Source organism: Neodiprion virginianus, chromosome 5, assembly GCF_021901495.1.
Source record: "Neodiprion virginianus isolate iyNeoVirg1 chromosome 5, iyNeoVirg1.1, whole genome shotgun sequence".
Classification (NCBI taxonomy): Eukaryota; Metazoa; Arthropoda; class Insecta; order Hymenoptera; family Diprionidae; genus Neodiprion; species Neodiprion virginianus.
This window is the reverse complement of record NC_060881.1, coordinates 31,666,633-31,679,998: the sequence shown is the minus strand read 5'-3', so window position 1 is coordinate 31,679,998 and position 13,366 is coordinate 31,666,633. Positions and strand designations below refer to the sequence as shown.

At 38.5% G+C, this 13,366-nt stretch overlaps 1 protein-coding gene across 1 annotated transcript; it reads left to right on the top strand.

Annotated features, from left to right (window-relative positions):
- The first annotated feature begins 45 nt into the window (after positions 1-45).
- On the top strand, positions 46-13,350 carry LOC124305628 (uncharacterized). The gene is made up of 17 exons (XM_046765209.1): positions 46-109; positions 786-1,388; positions 1,930-2,295; positions 6,511-7,116; positions 7,252-7,866; positions 8,219-8,524; positions 8,963-9,286; positions 9,460-10,053; positions 10,248-10,547; positions 10,676-10,794; positions 10,873-11,023; positions 11,353-11,577; positions 11,669-11,825; positions 12,056-12,311; positions 12,404-12,735; positions 12,824-12,929; positions 13,103-13,350. Exons 1-17 carry the CDS (start codon positions 46-48, stop codon positions 13,226-13,228), a joined length of 5,250 nt encoding a protein of 1,749 aa, XP_046621165.1. The 3' UTR covers positions 13,229-13,350.
- Positions 13,351-13,366: the final 16 nt, after the last annotated feature.

The following is a 13,366-nucleotide window of genomic DNA, read 5'->3' as shown; positions in this document are numbered from 1 at the left end:
GGATCAGAGTAAATGAAGTCGTGAAATATCGAATAGACCCTGAAGATGCGGGTGATACTTTTGGTATTAGTTCGTTGTATCCTGGCTTACGATAGACGTGATCCCTCGTGTAAGTAAAGAAAATTCATTGTTAATCTGCCTCCCCATAAGAGAAATTCACTCGCACGGGAGCCTTGACGTTTTTACAAATGCTGACTTTGCGGTATGCTATAATAATAATAATAATAATGCTCAAGCATTTATTCAGTATGATAGTTCAGTCCAAAAAAAATTTCACTCGCCACTAAATTTATTGTTTAATGGTAGAAATGTCCAGTAACCGTAGAATTAATTTTTTTTAATGCAAAAAATTGTCGTTGAGAAATTAAATTCAATGGTCAACGTATTATTTTTTCATTGGGAATTTTACAACCCTGTCACTGTATAGCCGCAAATGATGGGCGCATCGAACCTTCTCGCTAAATTCTGCTCCCCATTTGCTTTTTCTTGGATTGCGTTGATCATTATATGAATTAAAAGAAGAAACTTTTCATTTTTTTAATCTCGAGTGGAGAGAAGTTCTTGGAAATTGGTGAACGAAGTTTCAAAGTTTGACGTTTTGAATTGACCCATTTCTTTCTTTTTTTTTTTTACTTTTTTTTATCTTGAGTTCACGTTGTACGATCGATAATATATGCCAGTGGAAACAACAAAGTGAAAAACGAAAACGACGTCAAGTATTCAAATCGTTAATTCAAAGTTTCACAAGAGTAAAATTGTGCCAACTGTTGTGTTTCCCATTTCAGGGCGTAAGGACATAATTGCTGACGCGTCACAAGTCTTGGCGAGGCTAAACGAACCTGCAATTCTGTCATGCAACATTACGAGTGAGCACTTCACAAATTTCACATGGCTAAAAGTTGGGGATGACGAAAGCGAGGAGATTGTGCTAAATCCCGCAACCAAGTTATGGTGGCACAACGAAACTCTCGGTACAATGGAGCTTAAATTTACAAATGTCACACCCGAAGACAATGGATATTACATTTGCACGGCGAGAAGATCTAATATCACTAGTTACGATTACGTGGGTCTCGGAGAGTTCCCATCTAATTTGAGTTGGACCGTCGAAGTGCGCGGACCAAAAGCCATTTCCATAAAATGGGACATCGGCCGGTTTTATGGCCAGTATTGGAACTCGATGTTAATTCAATACAGGGAAAATGGTACCGATCAATGGCTAGGAGAATTCCAATTTTTTACTCCGGAACGAATGCCTTCTGCAGGCAGTGTCGTCATCATGAATGAATTGAAATCTAGCACCGTTTACGAAATCAAGGGTGTACTTCCGCTTCAGAGACGTGATAGCGAATGGCGTTACGCTTTTTCAAAATGGGTGACTACGTTTGGTAAAAATCTACTAATTCATTTTCACCTCACCGACATATCATTAAAGGTCAAAAATCATTTAAAGATCTTAAATAACTTTTGAAAGAGTAAGTTTATTATGTAATTATACCAGACCTTTTTTTGTAGACCGTTCGAATTTCTGTATATTTTTCTTAAGACGCATCGTTAGTTAGTTATAAAAATCGGAAGAAGCAAAGAACAGTTTTTCAGTCTTTATTTACATGCAAAGTAGAAAAGTGCGATGCTCAAACTTTTAATGTTCACATTAAGAGCTGAAATTTTTGGCAAGCGTACTTTTATACCTAAAAGAAAAACTTTTGAACTTACGTCAGAGAAAAAATAATAATTTTTTTTTACACACATTATTCTGTGATCGTTTTAAAGGGCATCGGAATCTCTTTGAATTAGTGAGTTGTATAACCGCATTCGAATGGAAAGTTGAAATGTCAAAAGTAGGATAAAATTTTCACAGCGGACACTGAAATTTTATTTTCTGTATGCACGAAAATCACCCACCGATTTTTCTATTTTCATTCCTAGTTTCCGGAAGAATTATTCCAGAGGCCAACACCGTCATTGCTGAATCAACCGGACGTGCAGTTCTCTCATGTGACGTGATAGGGGGTGGAATCACAAATTTTATGTGGCCAGAAGTTCGAAATTTTTCCGAAAAATATTCTACCAATTATCGCTGGAACAGTAAAACCCACGTTACAATGGAACTGGAATTTGCTAATGTCACACTCGACGACTCTGGAGACTACAAATGCCAGGCGCAATGTCCCAAAAGCCTTATATCAGCAAATAGCAGACTTCGAGTCGAAAACTTTCATTCTGTCCTTCTCAAGGTCGGAGCAATCGGAACAGATCGCATTTACGTTAATTGGAACTATACAAACTTCCTTGGCGACAACAATATTACATACAACAAATTTTTCTCCAATAAATCGCCAATTACGGTATCGGTGATTATATTGTACATAGTATCGATGTGTTACACATTTCAAATCGGCTGGACGATAAGTATAAATTGACTAATTATAACGAATTCTGCGGTGAAGAAGTTTGACTGTGAATTTGAATGATGTATTTACCACGAAAAAAAAACAGTGTTAATGTAAATATATTACGTATGATAAGTAGGTATGTAATATTGCGTATATATACTAGACTGTGTCCGAAAAAAATTGTGTTGTCAAATTTGAAGCTGTTCATTCAATATATTACAGAGGACACGAAATAAAACCGATTCGGAAAGGACTTGTTGAAATCGTTTCCAATTTTGGGGTCGTGGAACTTAAAAATGTGTGTGTTTTGAACCGATTCGTGTCATTCTCAGACATTAAAATTTATTGCTTTATTATTGAAATTTAATGAAATACGTGACATATGATACTTCAAAGCTGTTGGTGATATTCATTTAGTATTATAATCGTTAAATTCAATTTTTAAAGGGTCGATTTTTGTTTCTTCAAGAACACGTAACGGTCTTTTGGTTATTTAACTATAACTAATGACAAGTTTCAGTTTTGGGATAATGGACAGTACGAAGAAAAAGAGTAAACGATGAAAAATTTTTCCGAAAATGTTATCCGAAACGATTTTACGTTTTTTAAAATACGTCCAATTTTCACGGTGCCAGAGACAAATAATGCAACAACAAATTGTAATAATAATGTGGTAGATTGTAGCAATAAATTTTAATTTCTGAAAATGATACAAATCGTTGAAAAACACGCAATTTTTAATTGTGCAACCGTCAAATATGAAACGATATCATTAAAAACTCTTGGTATCGTTCTCACTTTGTGTCCGCTGCAACATATCGAATGAGCAGTGTTAAATTCGACGGCACAATTTTTTTGGCAGAGTGTAATATATGCGTATTCGATTAGGGGCACTTGATGTTTAAATACGTTACCTTTAATATACCCAATAATACGATAAACGCAATGCACAAATAGTCGATGTATTGGTACAATGTAACAAATCGAAGTTTTATGAATCTTTGATAGAAGTTTATGTGAAATAAGTTGCTAACTTGGAATTGCAAACTATATACAACATAATTATAAATATACTAAATATCAATTATTATCATTTAAGAATAGAGAACGTATTTCAAACTTTTTACTTATCGTTGAACGATACTATAATTTATCTAAATTTTTTCATAGCCTACAATTTATACGTTTGTTTTCTCTTTCTTATATTAAGAAAGCGGCAAATATCGTGCGTCTCTTCGTTTGATATTCACATCATCGCGAATTTATTATACGACGATTAATTCAACATCGATTAAACAACTCAATACAACTGTTATTAAATAATTTACGCTTGGCGTTTCATTTCAAATCTTTTATACAAAAGAATTTATAAAAATAAGGTAAAGCTATGTTGCTATGGATTATAAGTTCCTGTATGTTGATTATTTTGAGACCGCTAATTGACGTCCGTAACCGAAAATACATGACGATAAAGTTGTGGTGTTATTATCTTTGCAATATCGTGCGATAATATGTGAGCATTATTTTCCTCGCTAATAGTGAAAAAAGTTGCTCTAATATTAGCGAATTAATCCAACAACATGATTGATATTTTAAACGTGAGCATGATATTATGTAATCGGATGAAAACGGTTAACAATAAGTAACAATAAATAGTCAATTGTTTCTGATAAAAAATTTCGTAATTAAATAAATAATACAACGTTAGGACCTTATATATACATATATATATACTCACTTAGATAACTTTGATAAAACAACTGACTCGTGAATCTTATTAAACGAACTAACTTATCGGTACGACGTTTGAATTATTGCTTTTGTGAAGAAACTAAAATCAAAACAACGATTGTCGAAATATCGTAATCAGTTGATTCGACAATTGATTTGAATGATAAAATTCCTCATTCACAAGTTTGCAAAACTATTCGAAGATCGAGTTTGATCGCGTTTCTGTCAATTTGTTCACACGAATGACGAGAACAGCTGAACTTACAAATTTATTACTCAATTAATTGATGACAAATGCGCGTCCGTCAAAAAATTTGATAACACTGTACTTGATAATATTGTAAATAATGTAAATACTCCGTTGTGGTTGACTTATTACATACACGATACAGCACATGTAAAATATATTTCGCGTGTAAATTTGAGTATCCAATGCGTGAATTTGGGAAAAAAATGTATGTACTTTTTTCTATGTACGTACGGCATGAAAATTGTTTGAAAAATTGTGCCATATTTCTTTCCCACTTGGCAAAATTTTTATTTGCGAGTATGAGACCCACACAACTAATTGACATTTTTGTGATTGCAGAAACTTGACCTTTGATTGTTTCTACCAGCATCGTGAAATTATCCATAATTATGCAATATAGATTTCGTCAAGTTCGATTACGTTGGTTTACAACCGAAGAAAAAATTGAAGTGGAAAAAACAAAGGAGACGACAGTGAAATAAACGTAGACGAATAGTTCGTAAATAGCTAATTGGAAGCCAAGGAAGGAGGAAAATATCAATTGTTTTTTTACTGTATATCCATAAATCAGTGAATACTTTGCGCGATGGAATAATTTCATAAAAATTTGTTTCATTTCTTCTCACATCAGTTACAACGAAGAAGGTTACGAAGGATTTCATAAAAATTTCGTTTCATAAATATGCGGTCTGTACCAAAAGCTCTGGTCCTAAGTTAGAAAAATGAATGTTAACCATTTGGCGTGAACCAAAATACAAGGATTTCAATTATTAGCGAGCGTGGATTCCTCTCGAAAAATGACGTCGATATAGGATATGATTGAATCGATTTCAGTATCTTCCAAAAATGGACTGTAAAAATCCACAGGGTTACCCAAACTTGGACTTGCTTTTTTGCAATTTTCAGAGCTCGGAAGCTTTTCATGTCAGAATCGTTTCGCAGGACTCTTTTTCGACTAATTGGACCCTCAGGAATACGAAAAAGATATCAAAAATAGCGTAGGACCAACAAAAGAGAAATTGCAAAGGAAATATTCAATTTTTCGACTGTACCTTTGGGTACGATGATGTACACAGATTAGACGCGATTATTCGATGCATGTATTATATATTCTTGGCTTTGCCGTACCACAACGATGGGCCGTTGGATCGAGCTTAAGACCGAGTAATGGAAGATGACTACGCCATCGAATGATCAAAGGAGTACGTTGTCACAGTTGACCGACAATTACAATCTTCACAAACACCCGAGAACATTCCGATTTGTGTCGATAAGCGAAGGCGTACAAGGTTTTGTCTTCAAGTTGAGCTTTGATAACCCTTCGAACGTAATTCGAATAGTACTTGAAACATTAAGCCAATTAAAAAATATGCATTTTTCAGAACTTTTATCGACCTGCGAACATCACCCGATAGATAGAACAGACGATGCATGACGAATCGATGATGCGTGTTACGATATATTTACCGTACCGATATACAAATGTGATCAACATTGTACGTGCAAATTGACAGGCGATTCCGCGTCATGTTATTTGCTAATAATTTTTTTGTTTTTTTTTATCTTTGGAAGCATCGCGGACACGAAGTTCTGATGATCACATTATGAGGAACTATTCGTAAGGGAATTTCAAAGCAAAACCAAGGCACTGAGTATTTCTGCTTGAAGTCGCGCTTTCTCTGAGTAAAAATGGAGATAACGTAGACAAAGAAACGAGCTTATACTTATATTGCGGTCATTTCGCAAAGAGAACTGCGGAACACGCTGCGGTTAGATATCGTTATGCACCAAGTGCAGTGACATCAGAATAAGTTTCATTTTCAGCTGATGCAGAACGACGTTCAGAGTTTTTAAAGAATGCAGTGATTTTCAAGAATCCCTCAAGTATCTACTGGATAGTAATTATTATCATCTTACTTAAAGATGCGCGTGATTCTTTCGGTATTTGTTTGTTGTATCCTGGTTCACACCACATCTGTACATGGACGTGAGTGAAAAATGCCATTTTTTTCAATATACCATCGAAAGTTCGACATTTTTTCATAGTCAACTGGGCTACAAGCGATTCTTGTTACCCGACGAAAACATCGTCACCTCAGCTGGATCTGATAATTGTCCTTTTATCTGTTTTAGTGCCGTTAAGTCGAGATGCGTGGGTAGTTTTTGCAACTCCAAATGAACCCGCAGTTCTCTCGTGTGAAGTTGTAACTCCGTCAAATTTTACGTGGATGAAAGAGGGAAATGGTGGAATCTATGAGAATGTTGACAATTCTACGAAGAAAAGAAAGTTTTGGCGGAATGACGAAACTCACGTTACTATGGAGCTTTACTTCACAAGCGTCACGACCGAGGACTATGGAACTTACAGATGCATTATAATAACATCAACTAGCCTTACTTCGATTCCTGTCCTCCTCGAAGATTATCCAAATGACTTTATCTGGACTGTCGCAGTTCATAAACCAGGATCTGTTCTCATAAAGTGGAACTTTGACTTGTTTTACTCAAGACACGTTGATTCGTTTGGAATTGAGTATCGGGAAAATGGTACGAATCAACGACTACGGACACCCTTACTTTCCACTCCGGAGCGAATTGTTACTACAGGTTCTTACACCGTAAATGCATTGAAACCCAACACCGTATACGAATTCAAGGGCCTAATTTCAAATCCGAGGGATCTGATCTCCAACAAAGACTCTTACGTTTTTTCAAGATGGGTGACGACGTCCGATAAAGGTTTACGCATTTACTTATGTCAATGTATCATAGGAACTTAAATTTCGAAAACGTTCTCGAACCGGAATTGTATTTTGTATAACTACAAAAATATTTACTAAATCTGATCGCGTTTTTGTTTATTGCCATTTTTAGTTTCCGCAAGGATAGTTCCATGTCGTACCATTGTTAATGTTGAGGCACACGAACGTGCAATTCTGTCATGTGACGTGATAGGGAATCAAATGACAGGCTTCATCTGGCAACACAAGGGAAATTCAAGAAATTCAACCAATATTTGGTCGAACAACAACACTCATGCTACAATGGAACTGGAATTTGCTAATGTCACGACCGACCAATCTGGAGATTACACATGCCAGGCGAACAGTTCCGGCCAACTTGTATCAGCGCAGATTATTCTCCGAGTCAGTAAATTTGATTTTGTCCCTTGCAAGGTCGGAGCGATTGGAACAGATCGAATTTACGTCAACTGGAACTATACAAATATCATTAGCGATTTTACCAATTACTATGACGAATATGTTGGACTTACAATTAAATACAAGGCAGATAATACAAATGAGTGGCACGGACCAGGACAAATTTCCAATTCATCCATTGATCCAGTTGCAAGCCACTACGCCATAAGTGGATTGAAAAATTTTACTCTCTATCAAATCACTATCATATTTGATGCATACTGGCGTCAACTTCATGGTGTGGTAGAATCCTTCGTTTTTTCAAAGTGGGTTTCAACGTTTGAGAAAGGTACACTTTTTATCTTATTCATCTTAGAAATCAGTCTTCCCTTTCATAAAATGTAACGTGGCATTTCGAAAGCTAGTCGGTTACCGGTCCGGGAAGATGTTTCGGTAACGATCTGGGTAGCTCAGTGGTCAGAACAGTTGCCCGGAAAGCGAAAGGTTCCGGGTTCGAATCCCGGTCGGGTTCAAGCCTTGAAATATTTTTTCCGAACCCGCCAGACATGCATGTCACAAAGCTTAAAAATAATCATGTCGTACCTATCAGATAACATTTATTGGTTATGAAAGAAGTGGAATTACGAGCCCAGCGTGGCTCAATGAGTAAGATATTCACAAAGATTGAAATTTCTGTACAGAACTGGATTATGTTCCAACTGTGCGGATTGTGAGACAAATTATGGACACAATAACGATCAGATGGTCGCAACCAGCGCCAGAGCTGCGGGAATACATTGACGCCTATCTTCTATCAGTCGAATACAGTAACAAGACAAACAGACATTTTCGTTGGGAAAAGTATAAGGCTGGATACCATGATGAAGCGGTTGTGCACCTTTCACCTTCTATCAGTTATGATCTGCAGGTGCGAGCTTGTTTCGACGATTACTGTCCCGACCAGCATGCAAGTGCCGTTATGGAAGGCGTCATGACCAGCGATGCAGGTAAGGATTGAGTTTAGTATTCGTAATTTATGGAACGAACGTGAGGTGAACCATCGTTACATATTCCAATTGTTTCGATGAGAACGTGAGTGAGACTTACACACTAGTAAAATGTTTACATGGTACGAAACACTACCGGAGTTTGATTGGTATCGATTGTCTGAAAATTTATCATGGTCGGTGATTTTTTGTAGGAAAATATAGGTGATCTGGAAGCTAGATTATCTTAAAACCGAAGGGTAACCCTTAGAAATTTCATTGAATGACGGAATCGGGTGGTTAGACTTTTATCAAGACCTTGAGTCACCTTTGACATGCAGAAAAAAGTGATTTCGATAACAAGTAATCATAACCAGGATACGAATTAGAGATACGATACCGTAAAACACCGCGTTAATGTCAAGTTCGACAATGAACCTGAACAATACGATTTTACAGATGGAAGACAACACTCACGTGAAGAGCAACATTCAAAACCTGATACGGAGTTTCCAGTACTGACAATCGACGTAACTCGAGATGAAAAAAATATTACTACAAACAGCAATGCCTCGTTCACTTGCAGCATCAGTGTTCAGGGATACGAGGGTTGGTGGACCAAAAAAGGGAATCGCGTCAGGTCTCTCAATCATTCTGACAACGAGATCAGCTGGACTGTAATTGTGGAAGATGCTAGGGAAGGAGGCAGATACGCTTACACCTGTGAAGCAAGGATGTCAGATGATTGGCGCACTAGTAAAACAATGCTCGTTACAGTGATACGTAAGATTGACTTTGCACGAATAGTTAGACAGAAGTGATAACAGTATAAATTGTCCTTTATAAGGCAAAACAGCTTGTCGATGTATGTGAATAACGTCCACTACTCAACGTACTGAATTTGAATTGATAGAAATCAAGTCTATTGGTTGTTAACTTATCTTTCTTCTATTCAGTGCCCGCGGAAAATGTAATCATAGATGCTGCAACGGTGTATTCGAGGCCATTCGATCCAACCATTCTGTCGTGCGACTTCTTTGGATATCGATTGTCGAATTTCAAGTGGCGAACATTCTGGACTTATGGCGGACGACAATTCGACAAAGTTTCCAGTGTGTCAAAGTTCAACGAAACTCACATCAGGATAACTGTGTCAAATTCAATTGACGCCATGAACGTGGATACTGGGAAGTACGAATGCGAGGCGACGAATCACAGACTTCAATACATCCGCGGATCCATTCGTCTCGATGTCGCCAACGAATCACCCTTGCAATTAAACGCCTACACCATCGGGTCCAAGCTCGTTTGCTTACGCTGGTTCGACATGGAATCCCGAGGAGACACGCATCTGGTACAATCTTTTCAAAATGGTTCTCGTGACTGGCAAGATGCGTTTTCGGTGCCAGTTGTAGGAAACAAGTACTATAGTGGCTACGTTGTGAGGCAATTCACACGCAACACTTCCTACTGGTTCAAGGTCGTTGTCGTCAGCGCGGGTGAAAGACTCGCAAGCACTTATTCCAGCTGGATTACCCCTACGGAAAAAGGTAGGTAATCGAATCACGGGAAAGCGATGCATATTGGAATGAAGTTCAACTTGATTGATTCAAAGATTCCAGGAAAGTTCAACAAACGTCCACGATATAAGACTATGTCCGTTAGTCAGTCCAGTTTAATCCAGTGAAATGTCTTGTGACGTGTACACACCTGGATGGTTAATGGAAATCTATTTATTCCTCAGACATTGCGTACTTTCCGAACATCACCTTGACATCGAAGTCGAGAAATTCGATCGCTATCGAATGGCCGATTCCAACAGAAGAGCTACGTGATCACATAAACGTGTACCAAATATCAGTCAACTACACGTACAATGGGAGCAAGATTGTTTATTCACAAAATACTACGCAAACTCAGTTTGTTCTGGGAAAACTTCAGCCTTTAACCAGCCATGACTTGGAAGTAAGAGCTTGCTTCAGTGCCGTTAGTACGGATTGTTATTCGAGTGACGTTCGGAGAGGGGTTTTCACCAACAGCATAGGTATGAAAAACATGTGTTCGAGAACACGAAAACAATATACATATAACGTCCGTGAAACAGAGCTATTTATCTTGATAAATAAAATACTGTATAACTATCCGACTAAACTTAATTAATTGATACTCTAGATGGGGAAAACATTACTCCATATGAGGAACCCGCGACTCAAGTCGAAACATGGATAACTCCGATAGGAACAGTTGTGCTCCTTCTCATCGTTCTGGGAACCTGGCAGTTTTACAGTAAAGTATGAAAGAAAATTACTAAGAACTCTCTGTAGTTTAAACAAATAATGGCCGCGGAATATTTCGTGTCTCATTGTCAGTCAAAGAAGCGGAAGATTGCTAGAGAAAGACTCGCCTATTTCTACTGCGAGGAACCGATTTTTTTCAATCCAGAACTTGCCATCAGTGATCAAGCCGATTTATTACCTTACAATAAGAAATGGGAATTTCCACGAAAGCTACTGAAACTTGGTATGTATTCTCGTCATCATCACCACCGTAGAAAAAGTAAGTTTTGTGACAGAAGATATTGTGTAAATGCTTCGTGTGATTTGAGTTTGAATTCCTCTCAAGAGTCCAATCGTAGTTGTCGCAGTGTTAAATAATTATGCGTTGTCAGGTAAGTATTGAACTATTTTTCACTTTTTCGAAACGTGAATCAGCTCGTTGGGACTTCGTTTGACAGTGATGTTCAGTTGATTTGTCACACTGACAATAAGCATATACAATACTTTGCGTACATGAAATCAGTCACATTGTTCTCCTTACGGGGTCTAACATTTATGTTTTTCACAAAATAGACGAGGAACTGGGAAGTGGCTCATTCGGAATAGTCTGGAAAGCCAAGGCGAAAACGATCCGTCGACCCGAGGTGATTTCGGTGGTCGCAGTCAAAACGGTACGACCAACAGCCAGCCTTCGCTGCATGAAAGCCCTTCTTCGCGAACTCAAAATTCTCATCTATCTCGGTCACCATCCTAACATCGTCAGCCTTCTTGGTGCTTGTACGAGGAATCTTGATTACGGTGAGTGTTTCTGCATATTTTAACTCCCTATTGAGACTTTGAAGCAAAAGCGATCATTCGTAAACTTGATTCATACCATGGTCACCGACAGGCCAACTCTTAGTCATCGTGGAATTTTGCCGCTTCGGGAACTTGCACGACTACTTGTGGCGCTGCAGGTCAAAGTTCGTCGACGAATTGAATACCGACTCCGAGAAAATTCATGAATTCCATGCTGATGCTGACCCGATCAACGTTGAAACGAATAGGTAAAGGAGATGTAGTGCTCAATAGCAGCCAGTTACAGTGCATCAAAATTTCATCAAATGACAAATCCTGGCCCTTCAAAACCTTGCAGTATCGATTACATTTGCTACTCAGCACTAACTCGTACAATAAATAATTAAACTCATGTATCCATGCATTGGAATTGTCGAGTATGACGTTTCTGCCCCATCGTAAAGTAATTTCTCTCACACATCGTCTTATTCTCGAGCAGTACAAACTCGGCACTGCGTCAGAATGATACCACTTCATTTGTGGAAGATTCATGTGACAGCAACGATCATCCAGGTACCAGTACAAGGGTGGAAGATTTGGCCACCGACAGCAACTCGCGACCACCGGAAATTAAACCATCGTCCAAGTACCCGGGTGATTTCACGAATGCGGAATTGGATCCGGTCCGCACGCAAGACTTGGTGTCTTGGGCTTGGCAGATTTCCCGCGGCATGCAATATCTTGCGGCTAAAAAGGTTGATGTCAGGAATTTACGACTGGGATTCCGTACACGGTCATCCCGTTTCAGCTCCACCGAGAACAAACCAGACCGTTGAACGTGTTTCAGGTGCTGCACGGTGATTTGGCAGCCAGGAACGTACTGCTTTCCGAAGACAACATCGTCAAGATATGTGACTTTGGCTTGTCCAAATCCCTCCAGGAAGACGACAGTTGCAAGGACGAGGGAAACGACCCTCTTCCCGTAAAGTGGATGGCCATCGAATCGCTCAAAGACGGAATATTTTCGGTAAAATCGGACGTCTGGTCGTTCGGGGTCGTTTTGTGGGAATTATTCTCGCTCGCCAAAACTCCTTACCCCGAAGTGAACCCCGAAAACATGTGCAAAACACTTATCGATGGTTATCGCATGAAGCAACCTAAGTACGCACCCAAAAGCATGTAAGTATATGTGCTTCTATTCATCTGGCACGTCAACCAATCATTGCTATTTTACGTTCTAAACCATTTAACCTGGCCTCCATCACAGTTATCGGATGATGCTGCAATGTTGGAAAGCAAATCCATCAAATCGACCCTCTTTCGTTGATCTTGAGCGCAGTATCGGTGATCTAATAGAGGACGAAGTGAGAATGGTAAGCTGAACGTTCTTCTTCATATACTCGTAATTTTATCCCTACCTTGAAATATGAAGTCTAGTGTATAATTACATCAGATGTTGACTCAACGTTAAATGGTAGAAAACGAAACAGCACATTTCTTTAAAAATACTTGGCTCACCTGATTCTTATACGAGTACATGTTTCAGCATTACATCGAGTTGTACAGTCGACGTTACAAGACGTACACCGAAATCACGGAATTCCGGAATACAAGGACCCCCAAGAATCATGATCCAAGCAACCTACAGGAACCAAGCGAACCGCATGATTGACGTTTTATTACCCAGGCTTTAGATAATAAATTCATTCGGTCAACAAATGCAATTTCTTACAAACTTCGCCTAACCAACTTTCACTAAAACTTCAAGAACCTATCTTTACCCTTCTCACGATGACTTTACCAAACTTTT